Source organism: Bombyx mori, chromosome 8 (genome assembly GCF_030269925.1).
Source record: "Bombyx mori chromosome 8, ASM3026992v2".
In the NCBI taxonomy this organism is placed as follows: Eukaryota; Metazoa; Arthropoda; class Insecta; order Lepidoptera; family Bombycidae; genus Bombyx; species Bombyx mori.
This window is the reverse complement of record NC_085114.1, coordinates 317,472-342,791: the sequence shown is the minus strand read 5'-3', so window position 1 is coordinate 342,791 and position 25,320 is coordinate 317,472. Positions and strand designations below refer to the sequence as shown.

Genomic DNA, 25,320 nt, shown 5'->3' with positions numbered 1-25,320 from the left:
GTTCGAATCTCGCAGGCGGGTACCAATTTTTCTAATGAAATACGTACGTAACATATATGTTAACGATTGACTTCCACGGTGAACGAATAACATCGTGTAATAAAAATCAAACCCGCAAAATTATGGTGGCGCATTTCCGTTGTAGATGTCTATGGGTAACCACTTAACACCAGGTGGGCTGTGAGCTCGTTCACTCATTAAAGCAATAAAAATAAATTCAAAATCCAATACTCAGAAATACATTTTTTAAAAAAACCAAGTAATTAAGGCAAGCGGACCCGCGCGACAAAACTCAGTTGTCATCTTAAATATAAACAGTCGTGGAGTGGACGGCGGAGTCACAGGCAGGTCGCGCGCGCGCCGGTCACTTCCTACCGATACAGCCTCCAACCACACCACAACCACATCGGAAATAAACACTTCATACAAAATAAAATACATTCAATGCACCAACCAATTGAATGTTACTCGAAACTATAAATGTTACATACAAAAATTCGAAAGTGTAACAAAAAAATAATTAAATAAATTGTACTGTAACAATATAAGCGAATACTGTACGAAGTTCGAAAGTGAAACGAGTGATTAATTATTTATTTATTAAATTGTGACAGTGACAATGGCCGATAGTAATGAAGCAGAAACTACTCCCTCCAAGCCGGGTAAGCGACTACTATTTATTTATTTATTTTTGATTAATTGAATTTTATTGCATAGACCGGTGAAAGAGCTCACGGCTCAGTTGACTTAAAGTGGCTCTCATAGATAATACGAAGCAAATGGTACGATCCACCTAGAAATTTAAAAGAATAGTCAGTATGCTAATACCTAGTCGTACGAGCCTACAATAAGCCATACCAACCGAACCAGTAATTCCATACTTTTACGAATTTAACAAATATACAGTCTTATATTAATGTACAGGCGTGTAGTGGGTAGACTACAGTTAAAAAGATACATTACGACTGTATTAGTTCGGAAAATATACGAGTACAATAATCCGTTGTATTATTACTCTGTCTGCGGGAGTGGGCCTGGAACAACACCTCCAAATCTCTCCCGCTATTCTCATAAAAGGCCACTAAGTGGATGGGCAGCAGCGACCCTGATATTAGCGTGCGTTAGCACCACCGTCCTGCCTATCTCTACCGCGAAAGTTTCAAGGCCAGGATAACCGTTATACGATACAATTAAAACTTTTCGACCTCATGACTTGAGGTGGGTAGCGGTATTCGCGGCACCCCTAACCCATTTACAGCGAGTGGAACGTGAGCCTCTTTACTTATTTGGCGCAATATGCATGAAATCCCTCCAAATTAATTAGTTTTCAAATTAAATACTACAAGTGAACTACACTGCGTATTTATTACTTAGATTCTCGCAATAGCTTTTCGAAGAATGAGAACACGGTGAGCCGATAATCACTTTTTAAAGCTTGACGACAATAACACTTTTTTTCAAGCACACTGACTTTTAAATAAATGAATTTTATCGTATATGAAGAAGTCTTTGCTGTGCTCGGGAAATGAAAGGCGATGAACAGGATGATAGTATGTGTGATCACGGACACTCAGAGGAATATCACGATTTAGAAAACTAACAGAAACATATAATCGCGAAGGTTTCTCGTGAACAGAGCTCACTCTCGTTGATTTACTGTAACAGCGTGTCGACACTCGACATACAATACTCAATCGTGTCGTGAGCTCATTACAATAGTTTTTTTTTTTTATTATATGTTTTGTATCCGGCGTCGCGTTGTTGAAATATTTGCTCGTTTGATTCGATCATGCCAACGAATAGGCAGCGAAAGTGTGATGACCTTGCGGCAAAATTAACTAGCACCGCGGTAAGATCAGCGCGGGCTCATAGTCTACGACCAGTACAGTCACTGCGGACCGAGGGGGCGACCACACCGCGGGCAGCTACAGGTACCTTTTGTTTAAGCAAATATGTATGTAGCACGTTGTCCCGAATGACAGTCTAAGATGAGGCAATAACATCGCTAAGTGGTATTTGTAAATTTCTGGTACAACGCCCGGCCGGGTATCTGCACGGAGGGTTCACCTACTCCATTTTAAGGCAGAGCATCGTGCGCTCCGGCTTACAGGATGTGACCGCCGCTAAACATCATAATCAAAACTCCATCATGTCTTAAGATGGATGATGATAATTAGATTTATACTGGTGGTAGGACCTCTTGTGAGTCCGCATGGGTAGGTACCACCACCCTGCCTATTTCTGCCGTGAAGCAGTAATGCGTTTCGGTTTGAAGGGTGGGGCATCCGTTGTAGCTATACTGAGACCTTAGAACTTATATCTCAAGGTGGGTGGCGCATTTACGTGGTAGATGTCTATGAGCTCCAATAACCGCTTAACACCAGATGGACTGTGAGCTCGTCCATCCATCAGAGCAATAAAAAAAATAAAAAAAAGATTATCATAAAATTCTGTAGCCGCTTATCATCAGATGTACTATGCACCCGTCTGCCTACCTAAACTAGCATAGGTAAATTTAGTTATAAAACTTTTTAAAGTATGACTGAATAGCAGCTGATCCAATGGTGAACCTTGTGAATTCAGGATGTAAGGCCAAAGTAATAATATTATAATTGTTTTGTCGTCGGTCAATCAGACGTCTTGAAAACAATGAAAATTATGTTTAAATATTGCAGTACATACTCTTGTTTATATATTTATATTATGCATATCTATATATATTAATACGTGAAACAAAAACTTTGTATTCCTTTTTACGAAAATTGCGCGGACGGAGGAGAATGAAATTTTCCACACTTATAGAGAATATAGAGAAGAAGTGCACAATGCTAAAATTTTCTTTAAAATAATGCATAAAAGATTAAATCAATAAAGAAAACATTACACACACTACATACCATGTATTTGATGCACACACGCATGCATACTATTTATTGTCAAACTTTTGTTCTTGACGTCTGTTGTCAAATTGAGAATAGATTAAATATTGTTTGTTAATATTTTTATAGTGTAGTCTTGGAGAAATTTGTGATTATAGAAGTATAAAATACAATCATAATAGTGTACAAACTTACAATTCCAATTAATTATAGTCGAATTTCGACTACTGCGGGACCTCTAGTATAGACAGATACAGGTTAAGCTACTGAATGTAAGAGTGTTAACATAAGTGTAACCCGAATCGACAGGTTAATCACAAATCATCAAACGCACAGTCCTATCAGTGTGAACGAACTTGTGATAATCACTTTTGGTTACGTATGATAATAATATAGATAATGTCAGTATCAACAATTTAAAAGACCATAAATAATTTAATAAACAAATGCTTTATTAATCTCATCGGATAATGTTGTATCACTCTGAAAACAGGGTATACATGATCCCACGATACCACCTCTTAGCGTGTTACGTTTTTTCACGAAGTGTTCTCCCTTATCGGGCTGAGAGCAGATAACAGTAGGACAGCAGCTGAAGAATACTAGAGAGACTTTGATATCGTGTCTTAGGAGGACCGGCAGTATTCACGTTGTGATGATGATGATAGTCCTGTTAACTTGTAGGGATATACGACAAAGGAAAGATCTTCCACCGAGCGGGTGATATTGCTCGGTAGACCGACGGTCCGAATGTTGTTGTTCGGAACTTGTATATATGTACTCGTACATGTTGAAAATGTCGTAAGCGAGATTCAGGCATCTGTCAATTATCTTGTATTGAATGATAGCTATCCGTCAAACTGCTTAGTACTAGGTGGGTCGTCGTCACCTTGCTAGTCCGTAGGTACTGTCTCTGTGTGTGCAACAATAACAATTATCGGAATTCATTGTAACGAATTCTGATCACACTGTGATGAATTGTTTTTATCAGAATCACATGTGATCGACATCGGCATCCATTCCTTTTGTTTTAATTATCATTTCTAACGTTCTATCGCTAATTACTTAACCGGAGTCGTTGTCATATAAAACCATTAATAACATCGATAAATAATCGCAATAAAAACACCTAGTGAATTCCATTGTCTGCCTGCTGTGTTAACAACGCGAAGCAGTTCCATCAAGTCCCAAGCTCGCGGAGTCAGTCACGTGTAGGACACACGTGCAATAAATAACAACACTTGATCCATTTTACAATCATTCTTGTTGTTTATAATTGAATCGATCATTACACAAATAATTATATTTGATTAAAAACGACATTGTTCTTTGATTCGTTTTAAAGGTTTTGTAATTTTTGCAGCATCCCTAAGTTTGATGTCACAGTCGAGTGATCGGTTGGAATTTTAAAATGGCTTTAACATTAGAAGCGGAATCAGACGCGCGTGACGTTTTTAATACTATCCAGTTTGCGCGGAAACTTCAGAATAAGTAAATGATAACATTAATTTTGTTTTATTACGCTAATATAAAGAAGAAGTGTTTTAAAAGAAATGTTTATTCGAATATGTTTTTGATGCGGTTAGAACGTGCAATTATGATTTTAAATAGCGCGATGTTTTTGAGATAGTTTGCCAGTGATTTGATTCGGAGCGACATTAAGTTGATCTACATTGTAATGAATATAATAATGATGCGATTCGTGCCATCGTCCAACTCTGAGGGTGCAACACAGATAATGGCTGCTGTATCGAGAAGGTATTTATAAACTTAACTTAAAAGATGTGTGGTGTCGTATAGGAGCGAAGTTCCTTATTATTATATAAAAATATTAATTTTAAGTTCTATTCGAGGTATAAAGAAAATAATTATTCGGGTATACATTTTTTATTATGGTTTTTTTATTGATAAAAATAAAATAAAATAAAGTACTTTACAAAGTTATCAACTTTATTTTTTTTACTATCTAATATATAAAATTCTCGTGTCACAATGTTCGTTCCCATACTCCTCCGAAACCGCTTGACCGATTCTCATGAAATTTTTTATGCATATTCAGTAAGCCTGAGAATCGGCTACTATCTATTTTTCATATCCCTAAGTGATTAGGGTTGTCCCCCCTAACATTTTTTTTTTATTTGGCCTTTTTTTTGTTATAATGAGGTATTATGTGGTTGAATGAGGTTTTGTTATTTTTATTATATATTCCCTCAACGTTCACAGCGCTACATGCCTCTTTCACTCATTTACCACATCCTTACACACTTACAATAAGTTAGTTTTTGTTTCTACACTAGGAATTCCCTAGAAATCTTATATATGGCAAAACAATATTTGCCCGGACAGCTAGTGATTTATAAAAAATATGTAATAGATACAAAGATACCGCTATTTATATGAACAATATCTAATAACAATCATCACGTAGACTATACATTAGACACTGTATAGCCATCATACTAAGACTATACATAAATATTAAAAATCTTACGTTACGGACGTTTTTTCTGGTTAGGGTTCGTCCCATAAAGAACTTCGTTCCAATTAAACACTTAATAACAACATAACCCACGCTGCTATGTACAATGAGCCAGAATGGTTCGTTCGGTATTCATTGTGTTTTTTCAATGGCATACCGAATCCTATTCGCGTTATCTAAAATAGGAACTCCATAGGTTATCGCGTGATTTAGACTATTTAAACAAACTGTTATTTGTTTTGGCGGTACTATTCATATAACGTCCTTGGAAATGATCGGACTTTAAATCGACAAATCGACACGTAGTTCACTGGAACGATTTTGTATGAAAATGATCTATCTGATAACGATTACGTATTTGTAAGTTTCAGAATCCACAAATAACAGAACGCTAAAGTAGTCACCTGGCAATAACTGATTTTTACAGTCTCGTAAAAAGCTAGGGAAAAGGGAACAAGAATTCATTTCAAAAATAATGAACGTAATAAATTAGTAAGCCCCTAATAACTTTTACCACAGGCAGAAAGCGCGCCATATTCATTAACGAAGCTGATGACAGCTTTATTTGACGATTCAGCTAAACTACATAAAATCGCACCTTTAGAATTATAGAGATAGATTTCGAAATTTTTGGATTACGACTTTAATTCAAAAATGGACCTATAACGAACCCCTTCAGCGACTCTCAATAATCAAATGACCAAAAGTAACTTAAAAAGGGACAAACTTATCCATCGGTCTCTTTCACTCCATCCCCTTCGTCTACGACTTTTCGGTTTGAAAATGTTATACGTTGTTTTCCAAAAATTACATTTTTTTAGTTGGATCTGTATTAATCTAAAGGTGGGATATGTTATTTTGGATGCACTTCTTCTTATTTTACGAAACAACAATTTTGGTCGATTACTTGAGGGAAATGGAAAATTAGCTATCAAACAACGGCCATTCCCCTTCGTTATGAATGAACAAATTATTGTGCTAGTTTACTGCCCTTTGTAGCGTTCAGTTCCGCGAAGTTTTCTTTGAAGCCGCACCTGAACTGATGATAACTTTATATTATATAACTTTGAATTTCTTTAAGACTTGCAACTAAATTTTTGGTTTCAATTGAATCAAACTTTTTTGAGTATATTTATATTATAGATTTAAAATGACTATTCTTACTGATGCCACGACTGTGAGCCCGCGCGACTGTACGACTGTACCATTATCCCAGCCCAGTTTGGCCGCGGATCAGACATGCGTTGTGGTCGGAGATCAGCCGTCACGTATACATTAAAGACTCTGACGTCACTTCTAGAGGTGACGGATAGCATTTATGTTGAATCGCTTAAGAAACAAATGAGCTCCAATGTTTTCCCTCAATTTTTTTTTATATCCCCATAAATGTATCATTCTTTCAATCCGTTACAAACTACAAACTAAATTCTTTAATTTGAAAAAGAAATTTAATGTAATTTTCATGTTGAAATTTCACGCAATAAGAGTAGGTATAGTAACATGATTTAAATATTACTACCGTGCTTAAACTACAGACCTGGCTTCGAATTAAATCTGCAGCTTACAGAAGATTGGCTGTTGAAAGAACCTAACATAACTCAGTTGGAAGTTGCTCTGAATCACGGAGGCACCTTTGGAGAACCAACTGTAATTGTGTAACCTTCAGATTGCACCCTACTGGATATTGGTGTTCGAGCATCGAGCATTGCTCTTGACCTCCGGAGTCGTTGGCAGGGTACAGGAGGTGAGAGTAGTGCTGTCGTTAAACCTTTGCTTATGTACGTGTAATGTTATCGGACAATCGAAATAAGCCCTAGGTCTTCCGATCGTTCTTTGAATAATGTTGTTGCATCCCAGCCCGGTCCTCCACGCCTCGTGGCTCTAGTGGACATTAGGAAGTAGGACATGACTTCACTACTAATAAAATCAGAACCGGAAATGTCCACTGGAACAAGGAAATAGTGGGCCATAGTGGCTCCATTTGGGACCATCGAAGTTTCAGCCTGACGTGTGGCACTCGACCACTGCATTCGAATTGACATCAGATCGATCGAAAGCTGATGTAGCCATTCAACCAAAGAAAAACTGTGTTTAATAAAAATAGATCGCAATAAAAAAAATGAACATAAGAACTTAAATCGAAACTTAAGCCTTGAACCTACAGAGCATTGAACTTCAAGTGAAACATTCTTTGACGAAAAATAGGATAAAAAATATCTACTCTCGCGTGACGGCACGACTCTGCTTAGAATACAGGATGCGCAACTGATCTTTGTCAAATATCATTGTCATCATAAGTATTCATCTCGTAAATGTTTATTAGATAAAAAAAAGATGTGTGGTGTCGTGGGACACCGGATAGGAACGAAGTTCCTTATTGTAAAAATATTAATTTTAAGTTCTATTCGAAGTATAAAGAAAATAAAACTGGAGATTTCGCAACAACATACGGCCATTCGGTAATGTGCGAACTTATTGTGGTACGCTTCATTCACGGTTGTTTGCATAAGAGTTAGTGTATTGCGCAAACGAACGCTCTGAGATCCTAGTCAATGAATGATAAAAAAATATGTTATTTTTTGTACGTTATTACAAAGTTAAGTCGTACACTGTGTACATTCCTAATAAAACATTTAAATTACGGACGTTTTTTCCCGGTTAGGGTACCCCTCCGCATTGTCCCTTAAGGAACTTCGTTCCAAAAATAATATTAATATTAATATTGATAAGCAAATGAGCTCACGATCGATCTGATGTCCAACGTTACGGGAACCTAAACTAAATGGCTATAAACGAGAAAAAAAACTAAAATTCTTAGGAAATTTTGTACTGGTTATTGGACTCCAACTCCGTTATGGTCATTTTGTGGTCACTTTGGCCTCAGGTGTCTTAATAGCAGGTGAATGAGCTAGTCTACCCATAACGCAATCAGGAAATATTTTGACAAACACTTGTCTTTTACTGGACACTACGACATATTCACGTCATCTCGGATCCACCCGATCCACTATAACGGTGCTTTTAGGTACTTCAAGCACCGGTCACCGTTCTCGTCGAACCCGTCGCTTGCGACGAAGGGCTCGACGAGTAAATTAACTCTCAGACACAGCCCACTGAGTTTCTCGCCGGATCTTCTCAGTGGGTCGCGTTTCCGATCCGGTGGTAGATTCTGCGAAGCACGGCTCTTGCTAGGGTTCGTGTTAGCAACGTCACCAGGTTTGAGCCCCGTGAGCTCACCTACTAAAGTTAGGGTTACGCTGACATAGCCGCTAGGGCTATCAGCTTAGGTAGGGAAAAAAAAAAAAAATGACATATTTATTACATATTATTATCATCATTTCATCATTCTCCCGCCCTTCTTCCAGTCACCTGGGGTCAGCGCAACATGTTTTTTCCTTCCATACTCCTCTATCATATACCATTTCTTCGCTCACTCCCCTCTTACACGTATACATAACACATACCTTTCACGCAACCCATCCATTTCTTCTTAGGTCTACCTCTTCTGTATAGCCTTCCACATTCATAATTAAAACTCTCTCTCACATAAGATTATATAAAGACCGATAAAATTTATTTCAATTAAATGTTTTGCTTAAAAACGTTTCCGGTGATTATAATCTCGTACGTTCACGGTTGGCTGGGTCGACAATGTGCGCGACAATGTGCACGTTATCGCGACCTCAGCTCCGCGGAACACCGGTGCCTCGTCTATTTGGGCTATTCTGTATTCAATTGAAGAAGTAACAGTGAACGGCGTAAGGGATATTTGAATTTACAAATAAATATATCTAGGCATGTTATTAGTTGAAATAATATTATTATACAAGCGGCCCGCTCCGGCTCCGCTCGGGTTTTTAACAAAATTTTCAACGATATTTGACATTGTTTTATTTTTTTAAATAAACGAACATTTATTGCGGCATAACTACAATAGTGAGACATATGCCGTGGCGACGCTTTTTGTAAATAATAATGTTCTACAAAGTCGCAGTACATTATTTTATTCTATCATGAATAGTTTTCGCAGGGCACGCGATGTAAAGAATATTTTAGGTAATTTTTTTACACCTTGGATTACATTATTAGAGTTTTATTAAGGATCCCTAATTTATTTCAAAAAAGCTTTTAGCCTAAGTATTAATGGTAGCGCGTATTGTATGACCGCAAGGGTGAAGGTAGGTACGTCCCTACCCGCAAGACCGCGAGGCGTTGGCAACGGCTTCACGTTATTGTGTTACATTGCGCGCTGTGCAATAAACTTTAGTAGGTAGTGTGGATTACGATATTGATTTTTCTGTTATTGCATCTGATTCCAACACCACCCATTATTAGTTCTCAGGGTTTTTGAAGTCGTCGTGCCAATCGTGCGTCGTGTTGTCGGGTACCAATTTTTCTAATGAAATACGTAGGTATTTAAAAAATGTTCAAGATTGAGTTCCACGGTGAAGAAATAACATCGTGTAATGAAAATCAAACCCGCAAAATTAAAATTTGCGTAATTACTGGTGGTAGGACCACTTGTGAGTCCGCACGGGTAGGTACCACCACCCTGCCTATATCTGCCGTGAAGCAGTAATGTGTTTCGTTTTGAAAGGTGTGGCAGTCGTTGTAACTATACTGAGACCTTAGAACTTATATCTTAAGGTGGGTGGCGCATTTACGTTGTAGATGTCTATGGGCTCCAGTAACCACTTAAACATCAGGTTGGCTAGAGCCTATTCTAATGAATTAAAATAATTGATCTGACAACCCAAATAACTTACGAATCTTAAAAAAATGTTAAACCGATTAAAAAATCATAGTACCTACCTAGAAGAAGCAAAATCGGCGAACAAAACTAAGCAGACCTCTATTCTTCGTATTATTTGATTCCTTTTTCAATACAAATAAAGCAATGACGCGTTTATATAACATTATTGTGTAGCTCATCATTTTACGACTCTGAGGCGTACATATCTCCAACTGTAGACTTCGAGCAAAAAGTCACTCAGAAACCTTAGTCTAGACATTTCTGTCCGTTTGTGCTGATTCAAGTGGGCTTACTTAAGATCAAGTGGGCCGTGAGAACGATTACTATTTAGAGCGTAATAAAAACATGAGGAGGGCCGTAGCCCGAATTCAGCAAGATTTTATTGTGTACTAGATTTTACAACCGGCTTTGTTCGCGTCAATGTAGCAAAGAAATTTATTATATACTAGCTGACCCGGCAGACTTCGTAGTGCCTCAATATATAAATAAAAGACCTAAACTTTTGTCTATGTCTATGTCTATTCTTCTATTATAAAGAGGAAAGATTTGTTTGTTTGTTTGTTTCGAATAGGCTCCGAAACTACTGGACCGATTTGAAAAATTCTTTTTCCATTAGAAGGCGACATTGTCCCTGATGAACATAGGCTACTTTTTATTTAAAAAAAATTTTTTTTTGTTTCATGTGTGTTTTAATGTTTCGAAGCGAAGCGAGGGCGGGTCGCTATATAAAATAAACTTAAAACAAACAAAAGGAATCCGTCCGACGGGGGACACATCAAAGGAAAAACAAAATTTTTATTTTTATTTAATTCCGAGTATTTTCATATTTATCTACCTTTTAAATCTTCTCTGGACTTCACAAATAATTCAAGACCAAAATTAGCCAACTCGGTACCGCCGTTCTCGAGTTTTAGCGAGACTAACGAACAGCAATTCATTTTTATATATATAGATTATAGGAATAGTACTTTTTCTCGATGAAGAATACCCTATTTTTTTCTATAACTTTGACAATGCGTATGCCATATTTAACGATGGTCGGTTGAGTAATTAAGAAGCGTACGCCTAATAAACAAACATACAGTTTCATATTGTCAGTCAGTGCGCGTGTACTAAGCGCGGATTAGTACGTAGCATTCATCTCGACCGGATATTGCTTTCTGAATGCTTTATTATTGAGATTAACGTATTTCCAACATTTAGAAGCCGGCATTATGACAAGACTGTCCAAATTAATTTCGAAGATTTGCAAAACAATTGTAAATTTAGTCGGCAATTTTTTTTGTAAAGAAGGGACGCGGGTGCCGAGAAATTGGAAAATAAGTTTTAAAATGTTTTCTTCGGGTCGCTTCCCTCAAAGTAACAGGCAGTGGCTTGTGTCCCTGACATTGCTAACGCCCACGGGCAGCTCTGACTACTTATCAATAAGTGCGCCGTATGCTAGTCTACCTCGAAATGTAATAAAAAAACCTTCGCATATATCCTGAACTAACAGAAAATGCCAATACCAAAGTCTAAACCGATATATCGTACTACTTCTGATCCAAAACTGGGACCGTTTTAACTGTTTTTCAAATTTTAATGCGGTGGTGATGCAAGGATACACTAATTTTTCATAGTTTTGAACAAGAACTGATACGTATAATCCAAAACTGTAAGAGATAGACGCGGAAGAGATCTAGAAAGCTTCAGGAAGGGGAATAATTAAGTGCAGTAGAATATTCATTTATCGACTTGTGTTATTGTTGGGTTGAGCCCGCGCGCGTTGAGCAGGGCTATGTGTGGCGATTCTTTTAGAAATCATCATCATTCTTATACTTGTCTAATATGGTTAGACAGAGACAAACTCAAGACCGATATGATTCCAAATGCCTCCTATGCCTATAGACCGTTTTCTAGGCAGAACTGTGGGATCTCACAGTTACATCAGTCGTGGATTCCGCAACAAATAACAATCAGTGCACCTACCTTTAAACTAATACGTGAAGCAAAAACTTTATACCCCTTTTTACGAAAATTGCGCTGACAGATGAGTATTAAATTTACCACACTTATAAAGAATATAGAGAAGCAGTGCAGAATGCTAATTTTTTTTTAAATTATGCATTAAAATAAATGTGTTTCCTTAATGTTTTTTCTATTGATTTAATGAAATCAATAGAAAGAAATATTAAACACGCTGTCTATTTTCTATTGTCTATTGTCTATTTGACACACACACGCATGTATACTCTTTTGTTTATTGTTAAAGTCTGTGGTCTAATCCAGAATAGATTAACATTGTTTGCATTTAATATTATTGGTCTATAGTGTAGTCTTGGCGAAATATGTAATTATAGAAGTATCTTTGACAATAGAACCTAATAATATTCAAACTTATAACTTCAATTAATTATGGTCGAATTTCGACCACTAGGCGATCACTAGTTGTAATAAAAACATTACATTCAATTCGCGAAGTACACAAATACAAGAATACGTAGTTACACAGTGACATGTGAACTGTTTAGTTTCCAACCCGGAACGTAACCTTTCAATACCGCGATACGCGATAGGAAATCGTGACAACCGGCGACTATACGCACTCATGTGGATCCACTTGCTATTTAAGTAGCATTTCATTACTTTAATACGCTTTCGGTTAGCACTATTTCGTCAATAAATACCGTCCACCGTGAACTTAGAAGGTGCAAAATATTGAAAAGTTTGGTAATACTAAAACAAATCTAAAGTTGGAGACAATTAATACTAGTATCAACCGAATTACCGAATTGGATACGGAAAAGTACCCCTGATTTACAGAGAAATCATAATTTTACGAATTAAAATTTTTTAATTTTTATTTTAACTAATTTTTTTTTAATTCTAGTTCCCCCAGATCTACCTTGTCTTCTAACAAGTACAACATATGACTTTGATTACATTTTTTTATAAATCTTAGTCTTCTAGTTGACATAGTTTTGATCTAGATCTTGTAGTCTCCATTATTTAAAATATAGGCATATACGCATTTTTAAAAAGAATCGCTTTTATGAGGTCTTGTCCTTAAAATGATCGCGTATCTAAAATACATTTTTTTTCCTACCTAAGCTGATGGTCTAGAGAGACCATGTCAGCGTCGCTGGGCTAGTAGGTGAGCTCACGGGGCTTAAACCTGACGATGTTGCTAACACGAACCCTAGTGTGAGCCGTGCTTTGCAGAATCTACCACCGGATTGGAATCGCGACCCACTGAGAAGATCCGACGGGAAACTCAGTGGACTAAAATACATTAGAACCAAATACGACCTACAATGTTCAATTACAAAAGTTATAATCCTGGATATATATCCTTATTGGCTTCTTTGTGAGATTTACACACTTGCTTGTAAGTAAATTATTATTACTTATCTTAAAATCGTGTATACACATTGTGGATGTGACAATTAAATGCAAACAAACAAAAGAATGTGACCGGCAGTATATTAGCGAGTCCGTTTTCGTAAAACCAGTTCGCGACCTCACTACGGCCGCACCCGAGGACGCGCGGTGCATTCACTCCGCTTATCAATTACCGAATATAATTGTACCTATGTCTGCGGTACGCGACACTCACTGTGACAACACACATTTAACTTGAGGATTCTAATCTGACCGCGGTGCTGTGGCATTGAAGTGACTTGTACTCTTACCTATACTGATAATGTAAATTTAGCACTGGAGGTAGGGCCTCTTGTGAGTTCGCGCGGGTAGGTACCACTATCCTGCCTTTTTCTGCCGTGAAGCAGTAATGTGTTTCGATTTGAAGGGTGGGGCAGCCGTTGTAACTATGCTCGAGACCTTAGAACTTATATTAAAAGGCGGGTGGCGCATTTACGTCGTTGATGTCTGTGGGCTCCAGTAACCACTTAACACCAGGTGGGCTGTTGAGCTGTGAGCTCGTCCACCCAAGTAAGCAATTAATGAAATATCGTATAAACATAATTTAACACGTTAATTGCCATATAGGTCGCCGGTGTCCTACGTGGCGCACTGAAGTAATTATTTCGATCTCTCTCTTCAATCGGCTTGCGAAGGCGCCGGAATATCTACTAGACTCTGGGAGCGACGAATTCGAATGATGCTGAGAAAAAATATATTACTAAGAGACTAAAACATACATTAACAAACAAAATAAGGCGAATTTGGACAATCCAGGCGACTTAGTTACAAAAATCGACATAGTTACGTCAGTGCGCCACGTAGGGCATCGGTGACCTACACGGCAGTTAACGTGTTAAGCCTCAAATAACACAAAATATTGTATTAGATACCAAGCAACGCCGCGGCGGCGGCTGAATTTGCTGTAGTAAATATGACGAATTGTTGGCTGGTTTATAATAATAACTAGCGACCCGCCCTCGCTTCGCTTCGGAAACTGTAATTTATTATTGATTTCTCCACTATTTAAAGGATGTTATTATACATATTATTATAAACCTTCCTCTTCAATCACTCTATCTATTAAAAATAACCGTATCGAAATCCGTTTCGTAGTTTTAAAGATTTAAGCATACATAGGGACAGAGAAAGCGACTTTGTTTTATACTATGTAGTGATTATACATCCCAACGGATCTACACTTCGACTACTACTTTATAGATGATACAGTGACACGAGAAGCTCTTTATTTAGGAATATAACTTTTGGGTTTAGGAAATTTCAACGGGTTTCGTTGTTTCGGAATTACAAATTTATCGCGCCCGGGACCGTACACAATAACACACTTAGCATGTAACCAAGAATCACACCGCATCGTTCTGACGTGTCTGAGCTCGTGTCGTTTGCCTTAACCCCTTGACTGTTATGTAGGTCACCGGTGCCCTACGAGGCGCACATGAGTAATTGTGTCGATTTCAGTTACTAACGCTCCAGTTACAAAAAAAAAAAAAGCCCGCTGAGTTTGTTTCGCCGGTTCTTCTCAGGACTGTGGCTTTTTTTGGAACCGGTGGTAGAGTTAACATTGTTATTTGTATTTTGACATTCAACAAGTGTGTCATACTGACATCTAAGTTGAAATAAATGATTTTGAATTTGAATTTGAATTTGAATTTACTGTTGATGGAATATCTAGTAGACTCTGGGAAAGATGAATCCGAAGATACTGAGAATGAATCTATTTCTAAGAGACCTAAAAGACTAAAATATAGATTAACAAATAGTACAAGGGACAGTTAGGCAATCCAAACGTCTTAGTAACGGAAATTGACGTAATTACTTCAGTGCGCCGCGTAGGGCACCGGTGACCTACATGGTAGTCAAAGGGTTAAAGGGTTAAACAGCCGTTAAAAAATACAATTAAGACTTCGGCCACATGTCTCAACGTGGATACTCGATCATACATATAGGCTCTGGTAAAACCACTTAACAACAGAGGGTCTGTGAGCTTGTTTTCACAATACAATGAATATAACAAAATAACTGTTTGTGCTATGAAATACTTAGAATCCTTGAGGGAAAAAAGATGAAGACGTTATTTAATAAAATTCTATAACTTCAATAAAAATGCACTTACGTTGTAACGCACTTAGCATTTACTGTGCGCTGAGCTCATCCACTTGTCTAAAGCCGTAAAAAAAACAATAAGGTCAAGTTTTCTTAACAATACCGATAAAATCTTACAAGTATTTAACTAATTGTGAAATATTTCATTTTCTATCGATCTTAAGTATATCGTAAGCTACAGTAATATCCAATTAAAAACAATGCAATAAACAAACTGATAATACGGGATAAGATAACAATATGTTGGAATTATCGATAACATTACATTATTGCACGTTCATCGCATAATATGCAATCGCCCGGGCCAGCCACGGGACTGTGGGGTAATTCTATCGTGGAGCAGCTACCACCGTGAAGTGAGGGTTAAGGGCTTCGGTAATCATTCAATATCAGAAAGCCGTTAACTCTTTCAACCGTCAACGCAATAAAATAAACTAATAACTTTATTTACTGGTGGTAGGACCTCTTGTGAGTCCGCGCGGGTAGGTACCACCGCCTTGCCTATTTCTGCCGTCAAGCAGTAATGCGTTTCCGTTTGAAGGGTGGGACAGCCGTTGTAACTACACTTGAGACCTTAGAACTTATATCTCAAGGTGGATGGCGCATTTACGTCGTAGATGTCTATGGGCTCCAGTAACCAATTCACACCAGGTGGGCTGTGAGCTCGTCCACCCATCTAAGCAATAAATAAATAAAAAAACATTAGCTTCCTCTCCCCGGTTGATTGTCGATTGTTTGGTGCTTACATAACTGAGAAACACTCCTTATTAAAATCCATATTGTATATTGAAACATGCTCGAACCGTAACGAGCGACTTTTTTACTCTGGGTTATATATGGTTTCTGAACTACGAGAGCATTAAAACTAATTTAATATTTCGCAACATCTGTCAGAACCGGCCTAATCCGGACGAGGCCGGTTCCGCACCGGTTACATCCGGGTCTGTTAAACCGTGAACAAAACCGGATTAATGGTATTCAAATACGAAAACCGAAAGCGAATTTTAGTTGAAATTCACATTGCATTTAGCTTTTAATCTGACTATTGTGGATTTGTAACTGGCTTTGTTTCAAAGTTGGGATTAATTGTAACGTAAATGGGAAGACTGCGGTCCATCTTGCATATTTCATTTTAAATTACCAGTACATAGCTAGTAGCGGACGAAATCATGACCCACATCTAATTATCCGACTTCAGCATGGACATCACGAGGTGAATCGCGCGACCCGCCTTGAGACACGAGGTTGAGGTCTCAATTAAATTGTGCTGCATTAGCCGTGACTGTCTTTGGACACGACACAATACTGTTGCGATACGGACCCGGAGTAGTCGCATTCCCAGCAACCTTATATCAGCTTACCAAGTGTCGTTAGCTTCTATATCTTCTGATGGTAACCTAATTGGAGGCGTCCTGTATCACAATATCACCACTAGTTACTACAGCTCACTGAGTTTCTCGCCGGATCTTCTCAGTGGGTCGCGATTCGGATCCGGTGGTAGATTCTGCGAAGCACTACTCTTGCTAGGACTAGTGTTAGCAAATTCTCTCAGGTTGAGCCCGTTAGCTCACTAGACTACCAGCAAATAAGTAGGGGAAAAAGGTATGTCATCAATATGCAACATAAGTTACTACGGTCTATGAAGACAGCAATATATCCTTCCTTCATACGCATTCAATGTTAACAATGTTAAGAGGCTGTGATCCGGGAGACTTGTGAACAGAGTCCCTGTTATCTTACGCATCCGTCTCCAGCCTCTGAGCACCAATCGCCTACTGGCACAAGATGAAAATATAAGACCTATTTACTCAAAAAACATCAGCTCATAATATAGCTTGCACATTAAAATAAAATGTGTCGTTCGTGTAGATGCATATCTGTACAAGAAACTTTACTGGTGGTAGGACCTCTTGTGAGTCCGCGCGGGTAGGTACCACCACCCTGCCTATTTCTGTCGTGAAGTAGTGAAGCGTTTCGGTTTGAAGGGTGGGGCAGCCGTTGTAACTATACCTAATTGAAACCTTAAAACTTATACCTCAAGGTGGGTGGCGCATTTACACCAGGTGGGCTGTGAGCTCGTCCATCCATCGAAGCAATAAAAAAAAAACAATAAAATATATTTACGTTTAAGACAGGAAGACAGTAATCAAATAACATTATACATCAGAACTACGGGTGCGCGAGGAGCCAAATTAAATCAACCTATGCAGACAGCTATCCGTACTGGTTAGAAGAATTTACATGGAAATGGTATTCGTGAAGCAAAAAAAGAACACTTTCAATGTTCTATCAAATTGTTATGTTATTGTTGTCGACAAGATGGACAGAGACAGCTTAATAGATAAGACTGTCGCAGACCAGGTACGAACTTTTGTAAGTAAATTCGATTTTTTTTTTATTGCTTATATGTGTGGACGAGCTCACAGCCTACCTGGTTTTAAATGGTTACTGGAGCCCATAGACATCTACAACGTAAATGTGCCACACACCTTGATATATAAGGTCTCAAGTATCGTTACAACGGCTGCCCCACCCTGCAAACTGAAACACATTAATGCTTCACGGTAGAAATAGGCAGGGTGATGGTACCTACCCATGCGGACTCAGAAGAGGTTCTACCACCAGAAATGGCCACATGTTTACAAATGACTTCCATGATGAAGGAATAACGCCTCATAATAAAAGTCAAACTCACAAAATAACACGTGAAAGCTACAACCGCTGTTACTACCATGATATTGAGACGACTTCATGGAGTGGGTAGTGGACTTTTAGTGGTGCTGTCCATGAACTATTGAGCAGTCAGCTCTTAGTTTATACACTTCTTTGTTGTTCGCTTTTCCTACTATTTTGGAACATGAGAGAATCGCTAGACTCCCGGTTAAACGTTGGCTGTGGTAAGCAGGGAATATTGGGTTCGTGTCGAATAAAAATTCCCAGCGATCCACAACTGATGCCAGAAACTTGGATGAGACAAAACTCAACGGAACCGAGGCTAGTTGCCAATTAGCAAACTTAGCGAAATTATTGAAGGTGTGAACAATTAACATAAAGGCTGCCCATACTTCAAACAAAACTGAATATTGGCAGGAGAACACAGCTGATACTAAATTAGTCGTGTTGTCAGATCAACCATTAAGCTGTACTTGGGCATAATTTGCCATTGTCATTATTATTGGCAGCGAGTGCGTCAGATATATATTAGCAGCACTACGATTGCTCGTCACGTTTCAAAAACGATCATTAATGTATTTCTATCGAACTATAAATCTTTTTAATGAGGCCGGTACCACCTGCCCTGCGATCATGCGATCCTACTTGATGGGCAGAATAGCTTAGAAAATGCACTGTGGCTAAGCATCCGCTCTTACTAGCTCTTGCTAGCGACTTACTAATGGTTGAGCCTTAGCTCGCCCACCTGTCCTGGTCAAACTGGAAAGGCCTATGGGCCACCAGTAATCTATCATTCATGAAATAAACGAATAATGCAAGACCTCAAAACAGTTAAGGTTTGCATTGATAGATGTTTTTCACTTGTTCTGAAAGAAATGGATTCAAAATTAGTTCTTCGGGAACATTTACGTAAAGGATGCCCGGGAGTGCGCGGTGGGTGGATAGACGAGGGTTCTATTTAGGATGGCTTGTTTTTTTGCAAGAGAAGACTAGTACTTTCATAGACAAGAAGGACAACGCCAACAAGTGATGTTCTTTTCTGAATTTCGTAATTTACGTCGTGTCTGTCCCTCTGTATGTCTCAACCATTTTTTTACTCATTTGGCACTAAGTAGATAACAAAGATTAGTATTCTATGACCCGCAACACAAAACCGTATCAAAAAAGATCTGTTATAGCACTCCGAATGTGTCATCGACGAATTGAAAAGAAGTTAAGCGCACATAACTTTGTTTGTTTTTGACCCTAATATCTGTTCGCAATCTCGTCGTCAGGGCAGAGTGTGCAAAATCTATGTAGCAAATTATAATGTAGTCAGGTCTCACTATAGGTATTTAAGCTCTATTCTGTACAACAAGATAAATAAATTACTAAATATTTACCCACTTATTTCTAAAGAAGTTAAAATTATCATTGATAGATGGCTTTTCTCCCTTACATACGAAGATATGGAAGAATTACTGGAGTAGATTACACATTTTTACACATTTTGGTAATGAGCAATTTATATATTAGGTATTAACACGCATCTACACATACACTCAGACATACACACACACACACACACACACACACACACACACACATACACTAATTGTACTTCTAGATTTTGAAATAATATTGTATTAATTTGATAATTGTATCTAAAATTAATTATTATAATGTGTTTATGAAATATTTAAATTTATATGTTATTGTTCGTTGTGTGTAGGGGTTGGCGTTGTTATCTGCAACACAGTCTATGACTACAGCAGATAACATCGTTTCAATATTTGTTATTATGATTAAAATTGTATGTTTTTGTAATAAATAAATAAATAAATAAATAAAATAAACTGTGTGGTTGTCGTTAGACAATTCTTAACAATCAGAAGGAGGTTTCTAAATGAATAAAGCAAACGGTTCCCGTCTACCTGAACTCAAAACGCCATAGAAATGTTCTGCGAAAAAATTGATTAAGTCAACGAAATGGATTTAACGAAATACGTCTTCTGCGTTTTGAAAAAAACCTTTACCGTTTCTGACAAGCACACAGCCTATGTAGTGTTGAACGGTCAGCGGTGTATGCATTTTAAACAATAATTTCCTCTAGAAACCTAAACATTTTTGCAATGTAAAATCTTTATTGTTATATTTATTATATATTTTTTTAGGCTTTCTATCTTATTTTTGTAAATAACGTATCATCGGATGTAACTTAAAATTCACTCACTCTAATAATTTTGCTTTTGGGGAAAAATCGTTTCGTTAAAGTTTGGGCTAAAGTCAAAATCGATATAATTTTATTTTATTCATAAATAACAAAAACCTATAAACAAAAACAAAAGATTTGTCCAATAATTTCCGGCCTCACAAAAATCTCGTTGAAAGCCTTTTAGTGATGAGCTTTTCTTTGAGCTGAATCGTCTGCAGCGCGGTCACGTTTATCGTTTAGCTTTTCGACTTTACAATTGAGCTTTTGCGTAATAGAAAGTGTCAGTTTACGTTTCATTTATATTCTTAGTCTTTTTTACAATATTTATTTCATTTTATTCACATCGGTGGTATGTTTACAAAATTAAGAATTATTAATCATTTTGCAGTTTCCATCACTGCGATAGCTTTACATACATAGCATTAGCTTACTAAACTTTTACGAGTTAAAATAAAAAGAAATTTAAAATTGTTAAGTAACCAAACTTTTACAAAGAAGATCATTATTGTATATCCCACTAGCTACAATAAAAAAATCTTTTATTCTCTCTTACTGTCTTAAACTGTACTTGTCAAAAATTACATAATATCATACTGACATTTACGTTTCTTTACACAGACAATAAACTAGCATTAGCATGCGGTGTGAGGGTTTGCATTACTTAAATTTGAACTTGACGATTAGACGATCACTGGTTAGACTGAGAGGATATTGCAGCCACACACGGGCGGGGCGAGGTATAAGATAATTCGATGATCTCAAACGAAAGCCTGATCTTGGTGTTGGTTGCAAATTGTGTTCTCTGCGTCTTCTGTGTTCTCAACGCAGATACGTTCCTCCATCGTCTTCCTTTTACCAGTGCACTGTTCGCCATCAAAACAGAGTTAATTCCTACTCCCCACAACTAATATGTTCTTCCACAAGGGGTTTTGAAAGGTAATTTGTACTCTTTCACTCTGGAATGAAGTTCAAAGATACGCTCATTATCTTAATGTGTGCTAATATTAACTATCCATAGCTATTTATGTAAATAAGTGTCAGTTTTAAAGTATTGAGAACTTATACAAATTGATTAAGGATATGTTTTGTTGTGTTAAAAAGTTCAGATACAAAAAACCCTTGTTCCACATTATGTGGCATTACAGGCAAAGTGTGTCCTCCTATTATGGTACATAGGGATTTGGCAAGAGTTTCACGATGGGCCTCCTGCCTAACGTCAATTCTCTTTGATATAATTTATTCACTATATGAACAAATAATGCCTGTAATTTGCTCTGATCAAACAACACACTTGAAGACGGCCAGGGTTACAAAGTAAACATTCCCTTCTTTGAACAAGAGTCGTGAGGTGCCCCCAAAGCGACATACAACTTTTTGGTGTGTAATCAACAGAAGACTTCAATCCCGCGTCTCAAACGTTTGAAACATTAAAGAGATGAAACTGTCAAAAAGACAACGAGTTAAACCCAATTAAAACAGCAATTATGAACATGTGCTCTGTCAGTATTTCACTTCGTCAGCTAAATACCTCGAAAACTAAACATGAGCTTGTAAATTGTACATGTTCTAGTTTCCAGTTGGTCTGTCAGCTATCAGGTGCTAACTTGTTCAGAGAAAGTACTGAAATACACCACAAAACCGAAATTACAGAACTTTTACTCATCAAAGGTGAATGGTGTACTCAGCTGATATCAATTTCTCTAGTATACCTATTATTTTAAAGGCGTCGGTAGTCTACATAAACGGCACAGTAATGCACGAGGTTTGGGTTTTATTCCCTTACTCAAAAATTTGGTGCAGCACACTAGGTATTCAGAATCTATTTGTACTTGTTAATTTCTCGGGTATGAGTTTCTATCATCAATAGCACAGGCGACAATACTAGCGGGGTTATTTGATTTTGAGCGCTTTTGAACTTTTACTTCCTTATTGATTTCCTCGATTCATTAATACAAAAACTACTAAGTTCATCAAACATTTCTTGTGTTAATGTGATTTGTGCTGCCCGACAAGCTTTCATCTATATTTCGTTTGACTGTGGAAAAGTAATCATGCATTTTCTAAGAAGTTACATTAATGTATAGTTAGGTACTTAGTAATAGGGAAACTCGCGAATGCTCAGACCAGCAGTGACTATTTTGTTTGCACTGAGCCTACTTTAGGTACGTTTTGTTGTGGCGCTCAAATGCTTAGATATAATAATAAATTTCTCGCGACATGTTGTTTTAATATCTGCGATGGGGTTTGGGGTAATGTGGCGCGAAATTACAAAACTGCTCCCCCTTTATTCGAGAATGTATTTTACGTAAATTTACATTCTTTTTCATCGTCCTTTAAGGCATTCGGTCGCAGGGTGTTTGTTTATTGGGCTCGTACTGATCCTGAGTACTGCTAGTGCGATGCCATTATGTATTCCGGTTTACAGTGTACGATGTTATAACGATTTCATTGAGAGCGACCTTGACCACCTCGTGGCTCATGTGGTTAGTGAAAGTGACTACTGTACCACTAAGTTCGGGTTAGAATCCCGGTTTGAATAAAAAAAACAAAGACATCTTGCAATTTAGGTTCCCTTCTCAATATACTTAAATCTTACTCTTCGAATTGTTTCAGAAAATTCGATGGGAATCCGGCATTTAATTATCTTCCTCATGTTCCTGGGGACCACCGTGTCTTATGCCACGAGGGTGAGCATGAGCGTTGGCATTGTGGCCATGACCTCCAACAACGGCTACGATTATCCGGTATGTTGAACATTTTTTTCATTATAAAACTCTATTTAAATTCAATTATATATTTTTCCGTAAATCAAAATACGAGCTTTGGCCCACTTGATGTTAAGCGGTACGGGAAATGGTAGGCTACAACGTGAGTGCTTCCACACTGGATAAGTATAATAACCAATTTTCCAATGCAAAGGGAATTTATGATTCGCAAGTCGAATTGTTGAGGATAATGACACGGTTCATCCTCAGCCTCCTCCCATCGTCTCCAATAAAAGTATACTTAAATATCTTTCGATTGATTTGATGAGCTCTAAAAGATTCACTTCCGCAGCGTATTTACGACTGCTTGACTATAAAACATATATGGCGTCGGATTCAAATTCCAAATCCCGTGGATACACATTTTTATGGCTCGTGAGATAATTGAACATGGTAAATTTTGAAAAGTCATTTACGATTATTTATTACGTAGCAGAGACTGGAAAAGGAGCAAACCGTTCTCGAGCTCTAAAGTTTGACCAGATAATCATAGATCGTTGCGTATGTTACAGGGTGTTTGGCCTGTAGACATTCTGGGCTTACTTTTTGTAGTAGATCCCGAAAACTACTGGTTTAAGGACTTTACGCAAGGACTAGAAATACATACATAGACATAGATACAAAGAAGTCTATAAGAATCTGCCGGTGTTCGAATTCCTTGGCGGGTACCAATGTTTTCAGTGAAATACGTTCTTAACTTTTGTTCACGAATGATTTTCACGATGAAAGCTTCAAGTAATAAAAATAAAACCCTCAAAAAGTATAATTTGCGTAATGACTAATGGTAGGTTTTGGTCCTGATCCCGAGCGGACATTGGACGTCGGGTGTGAGAGTGCAAAGAGAGTTGGGTAGGACTCTAAAACCATCGTTGGGCCCGCGGTATACTCCCAAAATCTGCAGACCGCCAAGTCTCACATTGCCCGCGTGTCCCCTACGTGAACACCTCGCATGAGGTTAGTCCTCCTGCCTATTTCTGCCCCGAAATAGTAATGAGTTTCGGTTTGAAGGGTCGAGGCAATCTTTGTACTAAAAAAGTAAGATTATAACTCATGGGTAGGTGGCTGCATTTACCACCTGATGGTGAGTGGTTACCGTCGCCCATGGACGTCGGCAATGCCGGGGGCAGAACTAAGCCGCAGCTTACTAGTTAAGAAGTAAAAAATACAAAAAAAGGTTGCATGACAGTCGCTCGTGAACGACGGTAGTCTCCTGATGGTGATCAAGTGGACCGTAGCTCGATTAATTTTCTAGATTCATCTAGACTATTCTAGGTAGTCTTGCTAAATTTTCAGAATTCGCACGAATCTGACCATACTTCATGGTATTTAGATAACAAAACTACCCACTCTGAGGAAACTACCTAAACTCCCGGCGCATATCTCGTTAACTCCATTACAGATGTCGCTCGAATACTGTGAACGACTGCGTTACCTCCAAACGATCTTTTTAAGGGTACTTCAGGCGATTCGGTCGGAATTCGGTTGTTTTTTCGATAGTTCCCACAGTTTATTTGTCTTAACGGCCAATCGTAATGGCTTATGACTTGGCTCTTCTTTTAACGGACCAATTGGAGTTAAATTTAGAGACTTTTTTTTAACTTATCGAGATTTATCCGAATAATGCAGTTAGCTTTTAGTTGAGTCGTGAGCTTATTCAATCAGCTATGGCTGTAGTTATAACAACGGGCATGATGACAGAGACATAGATACTTAGTCTCAACGACCTTTGGCTCAACGACATTTTCGTCGGTTTTTCAAAAGACACGACACGACACGACACGACATGATACGATACGATAACTTACAAAGATGTATTTTTGGAGTCGTCGTGGCCTAAAGGATAAGACGTTCGGTTCATTTATATCTAGCGATGCACCGGTGTTCGAATTAACAAATGTCTACGATTAACTTCCACGGTGAAGGAATAACATCGTGTAATAAAAATTTAACTCGCAAAATTATAATTTGGGGAATTACTGGTAGTAGGACCTCTTGTGAGTCCGCATGGGTAGGTACCACCGCCCTGCTTATTTCTGCCGTGAAGCAGTAATGCG

At 37.9% G+C, this 25,320-nt stretch overlaps 1 protein-coding gene across 1 annotated transcript in view; it reads left to right on the top strand.

Moving 5' to 3' along the window:
• The first annotated feature begins 294 nt into the window (after positions 1–294).
• LOC101745899 (putative inorganic phosphate cotransporter) overlaps positions 295–25,320 on the top strand; it is a 36,012-nt gene continuing 10,986 nt past the window's right edge. The window contains exons 1-2 of the mRNA XM_004925314.5: positions 295–662; positions 23,115–23,245. Of these exons, the coding sequence (XP_004925371.1) occupies positions 620–662; positions 23,115–23,245 (174 nt within the window). The 5' untranslated portion in view covers positions 295–619. The remainder of the gene's footprint in view (positions 663–23,114; positions 23,246–25,320) is intronic.